The 21,315-nt window shown below is 38.6% G+C and overlaps 1 protein-coding gene across 5 annotated transcripts in view; it reads left to right on the forward strand.

Moving 5' to 3' along the window:
- Nucleotides 1–21,315, forward strand: part of CTNND2 (catenin delta 2) — a 288,488-nt gene that overhangs the window by 156,822 nt on the left and 110,351 nt on the right. For all 5 annotated transcript variants that reach the window (XR_006019595.1, XM_042048673.1, XM_042048671.1 and 2 more), the window contains one exon: nucleotides 1,861–2,044. Coding sequence is in view for 4 of the 5 variants with exons in the window: in XM_042048673.1 (XP_041904607.1) it covers nucleotides 1,861–2,044 (184 nt within the window). In the remaining variant the exon portion in view is untranslated. The remainder of the gene's footprint in view (nucleotides 1–1,860; nucleotides 2,045–21,315) is intronic.

Raw genomic sequence — 21,315 nt, forward strand, 5'->3', positions numbered from 1 at the left:
AGAATAGTCAATATGCCATTAAAGCTTGTCAAGAACAGGTCATAGAAAGGCAAGTATAAATATCCTTATGAAGGTCTTTATTCCTTTAAATATGGAATTCCTTTTCATAAGGACATTCAGAACAGAATTCAAACAAAGACTCTTTTCCCTTTAAAGTGGCAATTCTTAAATGAAAAAAATGAGCATTATTAAAATGAACATTACTCCTATTTCTGCTTTTTTTTTTTGGTCTGTAGCTAAAGTGTGCCTGCCTCATGCAAATTATTTTAATGGTTTTTTTTTACTAGTATACTGATCTAAATTTTATTTTAAACTGTGTAACTGCCTTTGCAGACAGTTCCATATAAAATAATTTAAACATGAAATTGTATAACTGAAACAGTTTTCCCATAGAGGTAATTAATTTTAAAGAGAAACCCAAAATGTAGGTTGATTCCTCTTAATTGCACTGCTCTGTCAAAGCACAAAATGCTAAGGAAAGCCTTGAACAAGTAGTGTTCTTGCTGCTTATATTTATAAATGTCTGAGTCTGTGTTCCTAAGGCCTTCCTTCAGCATTTTCCTCCCACACCACTCACTTGGATTTTTCATAGTGTTCATATTTGTAACCTTCTATCTAAAATGATGATGGTGGTGAGAATTTTTCTCTTTTGATTGAAAACTGTAATAGACATAAAATCACAACTCAGTTTTGCCACTCAAGATCAGATGTGGGGCCAGGCTTATTGTCCTTTGGGAAGGAGAGTAGGAAGGGGTAGGATTGGATTCTAGAGAAGAGGATGTGTGTTGGGAAGGGGAGGGGCATGATGAGGCAGACTTGCTCTTCCAGCTGCTCCTGGGAGGGTGCTGGGCTAAAATAAAGACCACTGGTTCTTCAGAACAGCAAATTGTCCTCCAGCTTCCCCCAGCAATAAGAGCTGCCCAGCAGCAGCAGCAGGCTCTTGGCGCAGCACAGAAGTCGCATGTGCGTTTCCAGCAAATACACAACTGTATAAATATGGGAATGGAAGGCAGGATGTCTTTTGCTCCTAACAATTTCTTACCTGCTTTCTATGTGGCACAATTGCAGTGACCTTGATCTTTGCAGATGTGCTTAGAAAACTTTGGCTCTAGATTTCTCTTCTGTTTCTTTGGCACATTATGAATTGCAACGGAAGAGTTTTTGGGTTTTTTTTAACTCCAGTAAATCTCCTTGTTAGTTGCCCCATGAAGCTTGCTGTTTCCATGTAAAAATTACAGTATTCTGTAACTTTGTATAGTTAAATAATTGCAAAATATAAAAGTACTTGCTGAGGTCTAGTACTACTGTACCAGGTTGTGGAGGAAGTCTTTTTGCATGCGGTACCAACTAGCCTAGACAGTTACTTCCATTACAGTGAAGATCACAGGGCTGAGGTTTTGTTCTCTCAATGTGTATCCATCAACAGTGAAAGTTTTAGTGTAAATCAGAACCTGTTTTCTGCTACTGGTTTTTAATAATTTTACTTAGAAGGAAGATATCTGGAGACCAAGCCCTAAAAAATTCCTTGTAATACTCCTTCATTCCCTGTGTGCTTCACAGCCTGCATACACCTAGATCATAACCATCTGCTCAGCTTTTAGGCAGAGCTCTGAGAAATTTCCAGTGTTGATGTGACTACATGTTTTTTGTTCAAAGGTGTATTCCCACTGCAAAAGTGTGCAGGTGTCATTCAGCCCCATCTACAATGTAGTCTGTTTTATTCTTGACAGAAACAGCTAAATTAAGCACACCAATGCTGTGAAATATATTAGTTTGGGTTGGATTGGGTTTTTTTAAACAAAAAAGCATTCAAACTTGTTTCGGAGAAGTGTTAATTATTAGTCATTTTACTTTTTGTAGGAGTTCTCTGGAATCTATCCTCCTGTGATGCACTGAAAATGCCAATCATCCAGGATGCCCTTGCAGTGTTGACCAATGCAGTGATCATCCCTCACTCTGGATGGGAAAACTCTCCACTCCAGGATGATCATAAAATACAGCTCCATTCATCACAGGTGCTGCGCAATGCCACTGGGTGCCTAAGGTGAGTTCTTCAAAACCTTCGCTTTACCTTAATCATCTTGCTTTTGTTTGAATTGGTATTTCTCATTCTTAGGCATGTGTAAACTAAATAATTGGTTTGTCTGTCAGCAAAGATGATGACTTTCCGTGATGTAAACTTAAAGTTGAAAATTAATTAGAAAACAAGCTTCAGATCATTCAAAAACAATCTTTAGAAGGCCTGTTGGGGTTTTCTGTTTTTCTTTTCTTAGCTGCTTTCATCCAAGCTAGTATATTACATATATTTTCTCCCTTTTAGATTTGTCCTGTTTCCCCAATTGCTTAAATGAAGTTGATATGCTCTCACAATTATGTCCAATTTAATCAGTATAAAAAAATAATGAAGATGTTCACAAAAAGTAACGTCTTAAAGGTTTCAGATGCCATTGCTGGAGCTATGATAAATACATAGATTTTTTTATGCTCTTGAAGATGAGAAGTTAATTTCAATAAGAGACCAACCAATTTAATGTTTTTCAACCAAAAGATTTTAATAGATCCGTAACAATTATGATAACTGTTTATGTTTATGTTTCTGTGCTGAACTGGTATGTGCAATGCAAAGGTGCATTTATATAAATACGTGCAATTTGATCTGTCCATTCCTGAAAGTCACTGTAGATGTGAGAATGAAAGTAGAATGAGTAAGAAGAGTTCCAGTTCTGACAAAATCTTACTAAAAGACGGAGTTACAGCAATTTCTGAATTCCAATGCATATTATTTTCTTGAAATATTTTAAGATATTAGGCATGTTCTTTTAAGCGTAGATGTTTTTTCTCCAGGCATATTGGAGTAAATAATCCTTAATCTATCCCAGAGACATGAAAACAGATTAGTTAATATTTTTACATACATCATGGAAAATAACACAGTGAATAGTATGTATCAGTCATGCAATCTGTGTTGTGAGCTGCATCCAAAGCAGATATACATTAAAGAGATAAATAAAAAAGAAAATTGATAGGAGGCAAGGTAAAATAGCAGTATTTTTTATGTGTCTGTAACAAGCACCTTTTTCTCTTTGTGCTATTTCATTAAATGAAATGTCTCCCTTTCCAAAGTTACATTTGAAAAGTTTAAGGGAAAAAGCAATAAATATTATTGACAGCTTATAGGCAATCAGAAGAGAATGAAAGATAGAAGGTAATAACTTCCATATTGCAAATATGGACTTAAATGCAGTGTTGCAGTATTGGACTTCAATGCAGGTGTGATTATGTGAATACCAGCTGTCTTGGGGTATGTGAGTGAAGCCAGGGTTTGTACCTGTGTTGTTTTGACTTTGAAAAGAGTTTATGGTATAACTGTGTGGCACTGCATTCAAATAACTACAAAAAAAAAGTTGCCATAGTCACCAGGAAGTGACAGAAGGTGTTATGTGAAGACTTTTACTACGTTAAAAGTCTCACATTTCCAGTATTCAGTGTGTCTCAGTTGAAGAGCTGCCTCTGAAAAAAGCACCTGTTACAAATTTGGGGCTTCACAGTGTCCCCTCTCTGAATGAGCATGTCCGGTGTCGATCTCCCCTCACCATAAGCTCCATCTTCCTGTTAATTTTTCTCAACTGCTTCTCAGGGACTGATGCTCATCCCTGATTCTGCAAACTTCAGTTTTTCCTACCTCTTAGTTGATGGATTCATTCTACACTGGTCTTGAAATCTTTCTTCTTTCTTTTTTTTTTCTTGTGAGTGTATGTGCACGCCCATTTGCAAACTGATGTGAGCTTACTGTAGCCTGCATTCTGGGTCAGCCTGAGGACTGGGGGCCACGTGAGAATGGTACGTTGCCTGATCTGATACACACTGCTTTGCAGCAAGGCTTACTACCAAGCGCTTGATGGGATGCTGTCATAGCAGAATGGCTTCTGGTCAGCTCGTGCAAAATAAGCTCATATCTGCCTGCAAAAGACTGTGCGTATTATAACTCTTGAATCCTTCCCAGGTAGCTGTAGCAGCAGCTCAAACTGCTGTCCTGAGCAGGTTGGTCTTCCTTCTAAACCCAGGCCCTTCAGTCACAGTATGGCTTTTTAATATCTTTCTGATATCAAACCCTCACTATTTCCCAAATGCATCTTTCTATCCTCTCTAATGGCTTCAGATATTTTTTTGGCCTTCATCCATCTTCTTTAGATAGTTTCATCCCACTGAGTCTGTGTGGATGCTCTTTGGCAGAGCAAGAACATTTGGAGAGGGTTGAAACTTCTACTTCACACCAGCGGTAACATTTCTTGCTTACTTTTCCCCAGTCACTGTTGAAAATCTCTCTCTATGCATGATGTCAAATTTGAAATTGTGCAAGAGAGAAAAGTGCAAGCTCACCCCTGAGATGGTAACTGGTTTCTTCTGTTCATGTAATATAGTGGGACTGTAGGCTGGAGGAAACAGCAAGTGTCAGAATGAAAAGATTAGAAAATTTTGTGAAGATGATTGGAGTCTTGTGTGCTCTGTTCAGCTAGTGCTTTAGCTGGCATTCCTGAAATACCCACCACCCTCGATAAACTGAACAGCTTTCACGCTTTTCACGCTTTTTGGGTCTAGTTACAAGCCTTGTATTTCCATTTAAAGATCTCACTGGACAAGGGAGGTAAATCAAGAAGATGTAACGTGGTTGCTGGCTGAGGTTGTGCTGTGCTTATCTGCTAAATGGAAAGTCCATTGTCATCTTCCATGGGAGAATTTCTTCTAAGACTGGTTTTGTTGTCCTGTGCTGTTTTCATTTTCTGCTTTTGCTAGAGTTCATTTTGAGGGGATGTGTTACAGTGGGGATACTGCAACACGTGTATCAGACAACGAGGCCCATGGAAAAGAAATATCTATGGACCAATTCTTGCTAGATGTTTCAGAGATGTTTATTTTCCCAGCCGCATGGCCGGAGCTCTGCCGAGGAGCTGCTCAATCACGGGACCCGAGGGTCCTTGCCCGCGCAGGGGAACACAGAACAACCAATGGGGAACGAGGCTGACCAGGGGCAGGGAAACCCTGTGCCTCCCTCCCAGGGCCCCTCTCCCAGGACCACGTGGAGGGGGGGAGGGACCCCAACAGGGATGCAGTTAAAATTCACTTGCATTGGGATTATCAGTAACAATGCTCAGTATCAGAAGAAGAGTAGTGGTGTTCCAGATCCTTGACTTGATTCTGAATATCTAATGTTGGCAGATTTTAGAGACATCAGGTTGTATTGCATAGGTTTAATGCTAACAAATATGCCAGGAGGATTTGGGTTTGGGTTTCTTTTCAGTGTTCTGTGACTTTGGTTGTCTGGTGTGTTCACTGCTGAAAACTTTAAGTAATATCTGAGAGGTAATATAATCCATTCCATATATGGGATTATGCTAATAATCGCAATGGCCATTATGCAGGAATAGTCAGATCTTTGTTTTTTGTTTTTATCATGGCAGTATATGAATTATTGTTTTTTCTGCTGATCTTTGCTTTTCTCATTTTCTTGATGAGAATTTATTATGATTTTTCAATTAAAAAGTTGGTTATTAACTACAATTTTAGTACTCATGTCCATTTATTCATTATCTTTCGTAGCCACATTCTTAAGTCTCTAACTCCAGTCACCCAGTAATGCAGCTGAAATCACATAAAAAACAGCAGCAGTATCAGACCTTCTCCTATTATTTTCTCTTTTCCTTAAAGATGCTATTTATAAACTGCATTTTCCATACTTTCCTGATTTGAAAAAAGAAAGTAGTTTTAATATAATATCGTACTAATTAATTTTACATAACTTGAACACTTCGAAATTGTTTAGATAATTCAAATATCTAAATACAGCATTATAGCTATCACTTACAAGTTTAATCTAAATATTCATCTTTCATAAATTGCCAGACCTCAGTGTGACATGTTGGAGTAATCACCCAATTTAGTTACCTCCCCACTGAGATACTAGTACATTACCTCATTAAGCTCTGGTAAAGTTTGACTTCTTTTTTTTTCCTTCTGTATTTCAGCTGTGACTCTTTTATTTGTGTTAGGGAAATACTGTATCATTGACTTATAGTTTCTGATTCACTTAAACTTATTAGGGATAGTCAGGTAAAAACTGAATTTGTAATCCCAGTTGTTTATGGGAGGGGGTTTGCAATCCCCAATCTGAAATTTAAAAATCAACAGGAGAGACATTGGATAATGCTGTCTTAACATGAAACTTCAACCTTACTTATTACAAAACTATAAATCCCTGTCCAGAGATTTATTTGAAAAAAATCACAGACAAAAACTTTTCAAGAATTTTTTCCTCGTGTACAATCTAGAACCTTGTTTTTCTATTAATTTAAAATGAATTTGAGTTAATAGAATATCATCTGAGGACTTAGAAGAATTTTAAGACTTTACTGTTTTAAAATTCTAGTGTGGGTTTAGATGCAAAATTATTAAATGCTTTTTCTTTCTTCCATGTTCTGTTTAATCTTTCATCATGCACTGAAAGTACATGGGCAGTTGTGAAAATCAAAGACCTGGTAAAATATTTATCTTCATCCCATTAGTTGATTACAAATTGTATGGGAGTATCATTTAAGTAGTTGTTTGTTTAGAAAGCCCCACATCTTTCCAGTTTTCATACTTCATACTTTCTTACTTGTAAAACCTTTAACAAAATACCTTTAATTATTTTTCAACTGAATAAATATGTAGCCAGCTCTCAAAGTAGAAGAGCAAGGGAGAAAAGTGCTTTTAAAACATGAATTGAATAACTGACCCAGTAGTATTTTCTGGATAGATCAACTTTTGGGAGGAACAAATTGCCTTGTTAAAACAGTTTGTGTTAGCTGTGAAGCCTGAATATCAAATGTCTTTATTGCAGGTGAGTGATGTATTTCAGAGACATTTACATCTAATGCGTTTATCTCACTATCTTATTTCTCCTCCAGTTCTCTTCTAAGCATCCAAAGTCTATTGACTCCTATTCTTAGGAACTTCTGTTCTCTGTTTCCAAGAGAACATTCTGCTGCATACTGACAAAATAAGATGGGGGAACAGCATCAAATAAATGGCACAGACTGTATTATTCATCATCTGTTTAGTTTCTAAAGAAACATATATGTAGACACATGTATGTGAAACATGTTTGAGACTAAACTGATAGATATATTTGTGTAGGTGTGTTTATGTTGTATACATTTAGATATAGAAGGGCTGATTATGGAAGCTTTTTTATGGCATACCTTTCTGTCTTTACTGAGTGGTGCAGGCTCTGAATATCTGCTATTGAGTATAAATGGAGCTGACTTCTTACAGTAAGACCAGGACTATTGCTGCTGATTTTGTAGTTCTCCTCCTGTTAACAAAGCAGTCACGTTTTGTCCATTCCTCTTGATGCTGTGGTTGATATAGAGATTGTGGACTTACCAACCCATCTCAGTACTTTTCTAGAACCCAGGAGCTCTTCTCAGGCTCTGCCCTTGCAATTTTGTCCATCAGATAACAGAAAGTCCATGTTTTCTCTCAGAAAGAAACCTGTCAAAATGCAAAGTTAGGACAAAACTCAAATGCATTGTGTATTTCCACAGACAGCCTACTCAAGGGAGAGACTTTTACTACAAGCAATTCCAGCAAGAGGTATGGGAGAGAGAACTACGTAGAGGGATACTGACACAGGTTTATCTACTTGTAGAGAGGAACATTTCCAAATCCAAACTTGCAATTTTTCCTCCTCTTAATGTCCTCAAATCCAGTCTTATCCTGCGTTAATCACCACTGTTCTTGTCTTTGTAATATGTTTTGAGCTATTAAAATTACAAAGCTGGTATACGTAACATCCAAGGACCATCAGACCAGCAGATTGGATGCCAAGTATCCAGGTTCTTTATGGGAATGTATTGTGGTGAAACACATTGCTACCAAGTTACCCACCATTATTAAATGGTGCACTACTAAATGTGCCTTATTAAATTCAGCATCATTTTGCCATCTCTACAATGTTGAATCAAACAGAGAGTTCCTAAAGTCCAGGGTTATACTGGTGATACTGGTGTGTCCATTGTGAAACAAAGACACGCTCTCCTGAGAGTTCTCCTCAGCTTAGGAATTTCTTTGGGACCTGGAGTTGGAAGCAAGTGTAGAGGAAAGCTTTGTCAAGAAGCTAAGGAAAAGCTTAACTTTAATCTCCACTTTTTATGAATTTCAATGACTTTCCATTAAACTTAAATTCTAATTAAAAATATTTCATTTTTGGGTCCCAGAAATTACAAGCTGTGGAGAGCATGAAGAGGATAATGACAACTCTCCACTATTTTGAAGAAACTGAGAAGAGTTCTTGACTTGTACTGTACAAATAACTAACAGATAATTTACAATTTAATATAAAGATATCTTGATCACAACTTCTACATCTTGTCTTTCCAGGTTAAATCTGAATGGCATATTGCTTACTTTTAAATATATTCACTCAGAAGTTCTGTATTACTTGTATAGGATGATTTTTTAAAAAAATTCTTTAGTAAGTTTGCTAGTATAGTATTTGCTCCACAAATACTATACAGGAACATAGTTCACAAGAGGGAAAATAACCCAAACTTCTGTTTCTTGTCTTTTAAAATAATATAGAAAGAAGTAAACTCTAAATTGCATCTGCCTAATAGCAAGCATTTTAATCAGTGAATCATAGATTCATAGAATGGTTTGGGTTGTTTGGTCTAGTTCCAACTGCCCTGCCATGGACACTAGATCAGGTTGCTCAAAGCCCCATCTGACCTGGCCTTGAACATTTACAGGTGTGGGGAGCCCACCCTTTCTTGGGGCAGCCTGTGCCAGAGCATCACCGCCCTCACAGTAAAGAATTTCCTTCTAACATCTAATCTGTATCTCCCCTTTCTTGTTTTAAAATTATTCCCCCTTGTCCTCTTGCTATCAGGCCATGTAAAAAGTCAATTGCCATATTTTTTATAAAGACCCCTTTAATTACTGCAAGGCTGCAATGAGGCCTCCCCAGAGCGTTTTCCTCTTCAGGCTGAACAGACCGAACTCTCTAAGCCTGCCCTAATAGGAGAGTCTCCAGCCCTCTGAATGTGTGTCAGCAAAAGATCCTGGTTTTCAGAGGCTCTGGAGTATTTCTAGACTATCACTGATTTAACAGCTCTGAAAATAATTTGTAGTTTTGTTGTTGATAATGAGTTTAAGTGTCAAATTTCAGGCCCCCGCTGTCAAATTTCAGAAAGGCTTCTCTCATGGTCATGAACTCTGCAAGACATATGGTTAAAAAGGCCTAAAACTTTCACTAACTCATGTGTAAATATTCATGGCCATGTTCCTCATCTTCCAACCACAAACCGAAATGGGAAAAAGCATAGGGAATAAATAAGAGCCATTCTGCAGGGAAATGCGTATTTCACCTTTTCAAGAAGGTAGTTTCAAGTCTAGAAAAAAAGTCACAAACCAATTTAAGAGGCCAATATGATTGCATCCCAGTTAAGCCTAAAGTTTTGAAGGTGAATTTCCACAAGATAGTAAATGGATTGTTCTTTTCTGAACACTGCAATTGTTCAGAAATGTAGCTGAAATAAAAATCTAATGTTAAGACTCAGGGGGAGAGAGAAATTTTAGTAGGAATAGATCAGTGTCCTCTGATTACTGCTGTAATATTTTTATTCAGAAGATACTCAAGGGAAAAGTACCAACAGAATTAAATGTGTAGTTGTGTCAGATATTTAAGCACCCCACTTTTTCTTCACAGTGTAGTTATTCCTAATTTGCATATTCATGAACTAATTTATAAGGTTTATACAAGGTCATACTGTATTAATTATAACAGTGGCATTCAAATGGCACTCTGAAGTGTAGTGCTTTTAATGCTTCTTCAGCATTCCCGGTAAAAGCATTATTTCAACATATCAAATTGATGCTACAAATTCTGTATGGCTCTGGAAGTTCATTCTGGGCTCAAGCTGATGAAAAGCTTAAACAGAAATTTTGTTTTTAAACTGATATTATGGAAAGCCCTTTGTATGCTTTTTTTTGGTCTGAAAAATAATACAACATAATTCCAGCCACTTTTTACTTTCCTGTACTTAAAAATATATAAGCTTTGGTGGCATATCTCCTTCCTGCATCATTTTATCTGATAAGAGATGCTGGGCTGCTCTGCAAAAATCTGCCTTCAAATGCAGAACAAACTCCCAATGTATTGATTTTGCACAGAGTTAGCCAAAAAGGGATCTGTCAACATACAACTTCAAAATACTGTGTAAGTGGTTCCCGGGCAAACAAGGAAGCTCACTCATGGGTCAGTGGGGCTTCACGTTTGGATACCAAGTAGAAATACTTGACCTATATGTTGAGAGTCTGCTAACTGAGGTCCTAGCTGAAATTTAGTTCCTATTCTTCAATTAGCATCTTTTAGTCTCTTTAACATGAATGTACGTGGGTATTTTAAGGAAAAAAAGATCTGCAACTTAACTGGGTGTCCATACAGTTAAAAGTATTTACTTATAGCTATGGCAGGGGTGTGTTCTTCCTGTATTTAACTAATTTACTGTTTCTGGAAATTATACACACACATGAAAAGAATGAATATGTCTTTTCTTGCATCTTGTAATACTCTTAGGCGCAGCAACAATGACAAAATTATAAAGTGTTGCTTCTAAGGCTGAATGGCTTATGATGTACAGTAGCCTTGAATGTGGGGGGTGTTGAATATCTCAAGTATATTTTGAATGACTGACTGTTTTCCCAGCTTTTAATGATTTTAATTCCTTTTAGGTTGAATGCCTGCTGTTGACTAGTGCCTAATGTGAAAATTAAATGTCCACTCTTACTTGCACGGTTAGGTAGTATTAATTTACATTTCCTTCTGCCAGAGGTTTAAGCCTTGTGGATGTGAATGCTCTGAAGAAGGTGAAATTGTTTGTTTTGTGAAATGGCTTCAACTTTGTTGTTTGGGGTTTTTGTCATTTCAGAACAGTTTTCATTTATGCAGTGTTAGCTTGGCAGACACTGTAATAAAGTATGATCTGAGTCTTGGTGTCCTGCTGGCTTGATTGAGCTGACTCTAAGCACAGCTGACAATAGCCTGTCTCCTTCTCACTGGCCAGCTGCAGAGATGAGTATCACAGTTCCACAGATGTTTTCTTTTTGGGAAGAGCCCCCTAAGCCTGTGTGGTACCACATGTATTTTAGAGCACATCCATGCATTCACTGTGTAGGAATATAAAGAGATGAAGCAAATTTTGTCTTAGCTGTCTGGGCCCACTGAGTGGGAATCAAGGTGTACCTCTGTTGTGGCTTTGCTGACTATCAAAAAGCCTGAATAGTCCTTCTTGAATGGGTACTTTGAAAAACTTGTGTAGTCTGGCTCCACAGAAAATACTATTTGTCTCAGCATGAGAGAAAAGCTGATTGTGACAATTCTGTGGCACCACTCATGGTCATGATGATTGATGATAGAGGATGATGTTTTATTTACCCAAGAAAGATGGAAGCACAGTCATTCAGAGTTTGTATGCCCACTCAATTTCACCAGAGAGAATAAAATAATACTCTGTAAGTTTGGGGTTCTTTGGCGCTCATCGCGTGCTTTCTATATTGACTAGATTTTCTCTTCTTAAAACTATTTGCGTTACTGGGCAGTATGAAAAAGGAACATTTGAAAACACATGGCTCTGCAGAGTGAAGGAAAGGCAGGGTGTACTTCTGCAACTTTATCTCTTTGTCTCATGATAAATGGCTTCAAGTCTGAAGAAACTTCACCTAGGAATGGGAAGATCACTTGGTCTCTTTGCTCAGTCTGAGGATTTTTGGTAGAGAGATGTATTGAAGTATGCTGAGCTTGCTTCAGCCTTCTGGATAAGCCAGCCAGCATCACAGAGCAAACATTTTATCACCTCCTTTCGGAATGTTGTGGGCATGTGAACTGTTTGACTTCAGGCACAGGAGTAATTATTGCCAGCAACTCAAGTTGAGCCAGTGCTCAAATCTTTTCCTGAGAGAAGGCTTTGATGATATTCCACACGTCTGCAAGTCGGTGAGCTACTGAGAGCTGGTGAGAAATGGTCTCCAGCAAAAAGTGTAGCACTGAAGCCCCAAGAGCTGCAGTTTGTACTAATCACACTCACAAACTTTGCTACTTTTATCTGTTTGGGAAATATTTTCCCAAGAACTCTCCTGATGAAGTAAGTAAATAAAAAAAAATATGGCTCCTGGGGGGGTGTTATAAAAACAGGCTGCAGACTGCCAGGCCTGCTTAGTTTGCAGTCCACTCAGAATGTCTGTGCTGAAGACTGAAAAGCAGAAGATCATTTCCAAAGGTCATATTTTGTGAAACTTTGTCCAGTGAGTGTTGAGATTGCATTCTTATCATCATCACTGCAAATCTCCATAGAGGAGTTTTAGCACTTTGTAAGATTTTTTGTTGATCAGAGAGGGCAGTCTAGTAAGAACACATTGACAAATGAAGACTACTACTTGGAATAAAATGGATTCCGCCTTTTCTGAGAGGATTAATAAAGTGGTTTGTTAATTTGAAGGTAAATTGAAGCTTCTGTAAAGACTGAAGTAAAAAGCAAGTGATGCTTTTCACTAATTCAATTCAATTTCATTGGTTTTATACAATTTGAATATTTCTGTGGTCATAATACAAACTAACACACAAGTGGAGTGAAAGGATTTAGAACTTGGGCGAGGTGGTGCTGATTTTCAGCTACAGCTCACTGATAAACACACAGCCTTGAAAACACTACCTCAGAAAGGCAACAACAGCACAAAAGGAGAGGATTTTAGTGTCTTCTGCCAGCAAAGTCTGTGCTAAGTTTCTGTCTAATACGGAAAGCGGGGTGGAAGACTGCCATCTTCAAAAGTCAGAGGTATTAGGGGATTTGTAGATTTCAGGTGGTTTTTTCCTACTGTCTTCCCTAAATTAGCTTCATATACTGTACTTTCAAGGTTACTATTACTGGTGGGAAAGTTTTCTTGAGAAAGAAAGAATACATTCAGTAAAAAAATAAAAAATCCAGTATTTTAACAGCATAGGCATGTACTATGAAAATGTTTAACATCTGCCTGAGAGATGTCCTTTTAAAAAAGCATATAGTGACAAGGGGGAGTGGCTTCAAACTGAAAGAGAGTAGGTTTACATTAGATGTTAGAAGGAAATTCTTTACTGTAAGGGTGGTGAGGCACTGGAACTGGTTGTCCAGGGAAGTTGTGGATGCCCCATCCCTGGAAGTGTTCAAGGCCAGGCTGGATGGGGCTTTGAGCAACCTGGTCTAGTGGAAGGTATCCCTGCCCATGGCAGGGAGGTTGCAGCCAGATGGTCTTTAGGGCCCCTTCCAACCCACACCATTTTACAATTCTATAATAGTTTTAGCTAGGATTGCACACTCCATGCAGACAATTTCTGTGACAAAGTACTTCTGAAGTATTTGTCTTAGTGTAGCTTTTTTACATTCACAACTCATTTCTTTTTGTCAGGTAGTTATTTATTATAGTTAGTTGGTTACAGCTTCAGCGTTTTCTCTTGAAGGACAGTAGTATGGTGAAACACCTCCTCCTCTCCCCCTGCTATCATTCATCCTTCTTTATATCAGATCTACTGTGTACAAAAGAACAATATTTGGAAAGGGTTTCAAAAGAGATAGTCACTAGAGGGCACAGTGCATATTGTGCATATACAAACATGAGTTTAGGGGTTTTTTTAATCCACTAATGCAGTAAAAATACCCAGTAGAATAGACAATAAAAATATTTATTTACCAAAAAAATTTATTTCATTCCCTGTGTTCATTTTATATAATTGATTTGTGCTGAGGAAGGTTTTTAGTCAACTAGTCAAATTGATTGACTTTGATTGATTTTGATACTTGCTGTGTTTGGTTACCAGACTTCGTGTTAAGAAGGAGTGTCTTCTAATCAATGCAAATATGAGAAAATGCACAATATTGTTTGTGCTTTTGGTAGTTACTTTAGTTGTTAGAGTCAGCTGCCTGTGCTCGCTGTGTGGTTGCACAGGTGGGCACTTGCAGTCAATGAGGAGAGAGATCTAAAGCTGCCTGGCCTTGGGCACAGCTTGTGACCTCAGAAGTAGTTAAGTTTCATAAACCCACAGAAATAAGGGAGATCTCATTTTTAGTTAACAAACACAGTGGGAGGTCATCCTTTTTATAGCTTATGTGATAGAGGAAGCAAAGCAGAGTACTGGCTCTGTTTGCATTCACCGACAGCATGACCAGGAACAAACATTTGTGAGTCTGTACGGGGGTATTTGCTGTGCACAAGAGAAAGATCAACTGGGACAAATTCAAGAGAAGAATCAACTGAGACAAGTTCAAAAAAGAGAGTACAGCTTTATTAATTTAACATCAAGGACAGTGATGTAACTAGGGTGATGTCTTCTGTGCTGGATATCAATGTGTTTTGAAAACAGTGTACTCCTGCTTAGCCCACTCTTAGGTGGAATCGTGTCACCCTTCCCTGGCACCTGGTCCACACATAAGGCATAGGATCCACCAGCAAAATCAACAGGAGTATGGCTGCCACTGGAATCACCAGCACTGAAACAGGGAGGGGGGAAATTCACATGAATTATGCAATTTTCTGAACTGAAATTTTATACTATTTACAGAAATGACATGGGAATTTTTAATTGTTTTTAGAAGAACAGTGTGTTTGCTTTTTTTGTTTTCTTTACCTTTTAGAGGACTGGTAGTTTTGTTTTTGCCTTTAACTAGGTTATAGAAGAGTCAGCTAAAAGAGTCCTTGGGCACTGAATTGATCACAGATTTCCAAGATTTTTTTTTATTATTATTTTGTTTGGGCTTTAATCAAAGAAACTGTAGCACCTGAAGTTAAATAGAGGCAGGATTTCCACCTTGAGGGAGTTCAGGGAAAAAAATCATCTTTCTTTGATTTGAAAAGCAATTTATTACTTGTTTTAGGTGTCTTGATTAACTAGACACCTGAATTAAGTACTTGTTGTTTAGAGGCATACTAGTGCTGTACGTATGTCACATTTGTGTATACAAAGATTATCTGTAAATAATCAGTTTGTTTTACTGTTTTTCCCCCTGAATATGTAGGTACTTTAAGCACTTTGCTAGTGTTTTTATCTCCAATGAAAACAAATAATTACTTGCTAATAAAACAGAAAGACATGTGCATCTCTAGGGGGCTTTTATGTATTTATATATTTTTCTTTTTTTGGTACTCTTTGGCCTGAATAGTAGCAGTTGGTAGAATTTCTTTTAAGGAAGTGATTGCATTAGCACAAACATTTTATTCTAGAATTGTGGTTCCACATATCATGAAACACATGGGAAGCATTAACTGATTAATTATTCCCCATAATTCTCCAACATATCTCTGACTAGATTATAATGCTTGCAGTATCGCTTCTGCCAGGGTTACATTTTGCCTGACCTTGTGGCAGACATACAGTGTAATTACTAAATCGGGGCTAATTTATGTAAACAAATGCTAGTTTTTCATAGCATGAGCCCTATCATTATGTTTTATTGCTAGTGGATGTGTTATGTAGTCAGCCATTATTCAAGGGTTTGGGTAGATCATTATAGGAAATTATACTATAAACTAAGAAGATTAGAGTTTACAAAGTGAAAATATTGTAATCCTTAGATACTATTTTAATTTCCTCCCCTACAAATATGTGAGAACTTCAACTGATAATGCTTTAGCAAAGTAAATATATTTTACTTTGTATGAGGGTACTTCAGGTATTTTCCAGTTAGTGCAGTTTGGGGGATTATAATGCAAACCACAGCTTGTATCAGATGTAATAGATAAAAATAAATATGCAGGAACTGGAGTTTATTTGATACTGTGGTAACTACCATGTAGTGACCTTCATCTATCAAAAACTTCTGAAGTAGCTGCCATACAATAAAAGTAACTGATTTTCATTGTTCCTAAACTAGCCTAATAGCTCCCATTCTTAAATCAAGTGCAGGAATGTGTTATAAAGGATAACAGTGAACTATCCACCAGTTTTCTTCTTGATTTCTAATAGTACTAATAATATCATTTCATTCTTTCTTTCCTTATTTCTTATTCTTAGATAGGGAAAGAAAGGAGATTGATCATGTTTACAGTGATGTCTGAATACCTGGAGTTTTCAGGTGCAGACATGCAGCAGTATTGGGAGTGGGACTCTCGGCAGGCATCTAAGCTTATTCATTCCTTTCCTGTTTAATCATCTCACATTTACTCTCTCTGTTGGAGGTCTGTCCTTGTGCTGTTCATTTTTCAAGTTCATGTATACAGTAAGAAACAAATTATTAATCTATTTAATCAATAATAAGTATTTGTTCATGCTCAAAACCTGCAGTGAGAAGCAGAATGGTTTCCATCAGATGCCAGTTTGGAGTTTGCTCTGCTTTTTCATAGTTAGTGTGAAATGAATTTAGTGGCCTCAGCACAACTCCTGCTACTGTCTCACTCAAAGCAGTACTGCTCCTGCCAGTCCTTTATACCCAGGTAGGAAATAGGAATGATGCTGGTGGTATAAGTGGAAGGTAGCTTGTAGTACTGGGTACATGTGCCCTGCAGCAGGTTGACATCAGCATGTTCAGCCAGCAGCACAGACTGTTTCATTTGGTATCAGCCTCCTGTGGGCCTGGACCGTACATTTAGGTTGTTATTCTCAAATGTAGTGGCATACTTTCAGGTTTAAGTTTGGTTGTTAACCATCCCTGCCTAGGCTTTGATCATCCTCCTGACAGCAGCATCAAGGTATCCATGGCAATCACACGTTCAGTGGATTTTCAATCTTTTGTGAATCCATTTCAGAGCAGAAAGGTATGCATGAATTTAAAAACAAACAAACAAACCGAAACAAAACAAAAACCAACTAAAAATACCACCACATAACCCAAACCAAAAAAAAAACACCAAACAAAAAGCAATCAGCTTGCTGGGAACTTGGGAACAAATCACGCTGCTGTACAGGAAGACTGGAAATTATGGCAAAACCGCTCACTTGGGTAAACATTAGGTAAACAGGAAGTCTCCTGAAGCACAAGAATAAACCAGAGTGGAAACCAGAACAACAAAGGAATATGAAAAGCTGCATTTGGAGATAAAATGAGGAAGATCAAAGACCAGCGGGAGGTAACTTGGGATATAAAGGGTCACAGCAGGGGATTCTACAGGCATATGTATCCTAAAAGGAGAAAGCAGTTGAGGAGAATGGAAGCCCATTAATGCATGGGTAAGACAACCTAGTGATGGATAAAAGGGAAAAGACTGAAGAACTCAACATCTGTTGTGCTATAGTTTTATCAGTCAAATCCTGCTCCTGGACTCCTGTACATTTCAGCGTGTTTTTAGAAGAACAGGGAGAAGTAGCCATGGGCATCAACAGGATAAGGACTATTTGGAGCACATGTACATATATATGTATTTGGATCCATGACGCTGGATGGAATATACGCAAGGGTACTGCAAGAAAAGCTGATTGATACAGTTGTGAGGCATCTATCACACTGGTGTTTTAGGGAGGTGACTGAGAACTAAAAAAACGGCTAAAAGTTTATCTGGTTTTGAGGAGAACAAAAAGAATAGTCTGGGGATCACCTTTATCTCAAACCGTGGAAAAAACACGGAGTATGACTTTTTAGAATCCATTTCAAAACATATGAAGGAGGAACAGCCAGCATGGATTTGCCACTGGCAAATCATGTTTAATGAATGTGATTGCCCTCTGTGATAAAGTGTTTGTCCACATGGATGAAGGGAGAACACTGTTGGAATATACTATTCCTTTATGTTAGTACAGGCTGAAAATCCTGACTGAGCAGCGCACTTTTGAAAAGGAACTGGGGTTTATAGAGGACCCAAATGTGAGCCAACAATGTGTTCTCATCGTGTATGACAGACTGGGATATATCTGTGACCAGCAGGTACATGGAAGATTATCTCCCTTTCTTTGGTACTGCTATGGACACCTGGGCAACACTGTTTCCAGCTTTGTTTAATAAGAATTCTCAGAAACTGGAGAGGGTGCAGGGAAAAGGTTACAAGTTTCAGCTTGGGAAGTTCAAATTGGACATTACCAGGCAGACAGTGCAACACTAGAATAGAGCAGTGGTGGAATGTCCGTCCTTTGATGACTTCAAGGCTCTCCAACAAAACCACTGACCTTGTCTGATGTTGATAATCCTTCCATAGGCAGCAGGCTGGACCTGGATGACTTCCTGATGGTTCTTCCAACTAACATTTCTGAGATTATGTGAGTGACTCCAGAACTTCAAGTCAAGTCCCTGGAAAACTGGGAGTACAGAAATTTCAAGCTCTGAGACAAAATCTGAAACAGAACAAAATTCCCTTGCCTCCTTTCTCATGTCAGGGCCATTATTCCTCTTCCCTTGAATTGGTCATGGAGCACTTGCAGGCTAATGGAAAACAACCCCTTCTAAGCGAAACTGTCATTCACATCAAATAAATCCATTGTGTGTCGTGGATTCCTGCCCACACAGTGGGACCTACAGGGGTGAAAAGTGGCAGAGTAGAAAACACATAACAACCGTTCTGTAAAGGAGTTCAATTACAGATACAGAGGCCAACTTAATTGAGGTGAGTTTTCAGTGCTTGGCTTTGTGCTGTTCTGTAAAGCATGTTACAACAATGAACTGATTAGCAATTGCAAGTATGATTACTTTCAAATGTCAGCCAAACAGCTCGAGAAAGATTTGTATTTGAAAATCTCTTTTCAGTCGTGTAGGCTAATAAGTGTTAATTTGGGTTCTCTTAATAAGTAAATAAGTGGTATTTTGATGGTGCTTTAAATTTAAATGCATAGTTACAATATATGAGATTTTTAATTTGATGTTTATTTAAATAGACAATTTCAGAATCGCAACTGCAAGCTGCTTTACGTTACTCTTTACATCAAGATGAAATTGCAGTTAGAGAAAGAGTAGTGACCATTACATGCACAGTGTCTTGCCATTTGTAAGTCTCTAAATTCAGTTAAATCCCCTTGAAATGGCAATCAAACTTTAAAATTCTATGCAAAATACTAATACTACAATTTTTGAAGAACTGGACATAGAGGATGCACAGTACATTATTTTGTTAATCAGTTTACCTAACTAATACAACTTTGAAACGTTTAGGTCTTATTTTTCAATCTCATTGATACCTCCATATTCTTCTCTGAACTTGTATACTGAAATGCTTCCAGAACTCTCTGCTGTTTGTTCAGAGTGACTTCACCATTGGTCTAAATAAATAAAGACGGTTGCACTTAATCTTTAAAGTAGTTTGAGAGTTTATGCTTATTTATGCTTGTTAGTGCTGTTCTTTCTGGTATTATAGTAGTGATCAACTTCTCTGGCACTGCATTTTTTTTTGGCTGTCACATTTTGTTCAATTAACAGGGCAGATTTGCAAATCAAGCTGAGAGCCTAGCAGACTGCCTGAATCTTCTGGGGCAAGTTATAGTGCCACTTTTCAAGTGGAGTTTGGGTTATAAATGTGTAAATTGAAGACCTAAGTGATACAACTTCTATTTGGGGAAAGAAGGCAGGAGGCATATTGATAGCCATGACATGGTTCCTGTGAGAGGCTATAACAGATAGCAAAGACAGGTGTATGAGGCTGTGCTGCCTCAATTATAAATGTTTTAACAGCTCAGTTTGATAAGGCATGTTTTGAGAAAAGATTTCATGGTGTGGATTGAATTTCAGGCATTCGCCTACATGCATGTGAGTGGCTTTGGCTGCAGCCATCACAGCAGTACCACTGCCCAGCAGACACAGTATGTGGAGCAGCCCAGCACATCCACAAAAAGTGTGGGAAAACACTGAAGTTCACATTTTCCATCTGCCAGGATTCTGCTTTCCATGGAGATTCTCAAGAGAGCAGGTGACATGGATGACAGTGGTGTTGTGTGGCTTAACGTGATGCTGAAGGCAACATTTTAGGTAAAATGGTGAGGCAAGAGTGAGGATGTGTTTGGTGAGAAGCAGGCAGATTAAGCAGATTAAATTGAAGCTGGGTGTGACACTTGTCTGTTGTAACCAAGAGTTTTGTCTTAGGAACTTGTCTACGCTGTGGAATAGCAGAAAGCGAAGAACTGCAGAATAGTTGTTTCTTGGTAATTCTCCCAGTGAATACTCTCAAGGTAGATCCTGTATCTCCAGAGGAAGGTAGTGCAGGACAAATACTGCATATGGAATGCAAATAACTTTTCCAAAGCTTCCTCCAGTAGAAGAGTTCACATTGTGCCTGAATGCTCCTGGAGTGTTTGGTGGCACCCATTGGTGCTGTTGGGTATTTCTGGAGTGCAGGTGTGTAGTTCTTCCTTTCCTCTAAACCCTGGTGTGGTTTTGTACAGCTGAGAAGTTCCCAGAGCTGTGTTCAGAGACACATTTACCTGCTGCCAGAGTCCGAGGATACAGGGAGTGGTGCTTGTGCCTGGCAAAGCCCAATCATTGTCTGATTCTGATTGCAGTAGGGAAGAGAGGATGAGCCCCAGCTGAGGCCCCTCCAATACCTCTGCCTCACATGGCAGATGAGTAATTGGCTGGATGGATGCAGACAGAGAGTTGTGGTCCATGGGTTTATCTCCAGGGGAGGCTGATGATGAGTGATGCCCCTCAAGGCTCTGTCTTGAGTCTGGTGCTCTTTAACATCAGTGATCAAGTGCACCCTCAGTAACTTTGCAGATAACATGAAGCTGAGCAGTGCAGTTCACACAACAGAAGGAAAGGACTTGAGGAGTGGGCCCATGAGAACCTCATGAAGTTCAACAAGTCAAAGTGCAAGGTGCCACACCTGGGTCAGGGCAATCCCAGACATGAGTGCAGACTGGGACAAGTCATTGAGCAGCCCTGCCAAGAAACACTTGGGAGGTCTGGTGGATGAAAAGCTGGACATGAGCCAACAGTGTGTGCTTACAGCCTAGAAGGTCAGTGGTATCTTGGGCTGCATCAAAAGCAGCGTGGCCAGGAGGTGGCTGTCCCTCATTACTCTACTCTCCTGAGACAACAACTGGAGTGCTGCATCCAGCTCTGGGGCCCCCAACATCAGAAGGTCATGGGCCTGCTGGAGCGGGTCCAGAGGAGGGTCATGGAGACAATCTGCTCCGGGCAGAAAGATAACTCAAGCATAAGGAACTGTAACATTGCAATACTCGATTCATACACTTACTATCTTGATGGAGCGTCACTTTAGCAGAGCCACCTGCTAAGAAAGGAAAAAAATGCTCTAGTATTTGTTATTAGCATATTTATTTCAGCAAGGTTTGGCAGTGGAAATCTTCTCTGATCTGGGAAATAAGCGCTGAGCTTCCTA

Source organism: Corvus kubaryi, unplaced genomic scaffold, assembly GCF_017639235.1.
Source record: "Corvus kubaryi isolate FWS band 111438036 unplaced genomic scaffold, C.kubaryi_AGA036_p1.0 68, whole genome shotgun sequence".
Classification (NCBI taxonomy): Eukaryota; Metazoa; Chordata; class Aves; order Passeriformes; family Corvidae; genus Corvus; species Corvus kubaryi.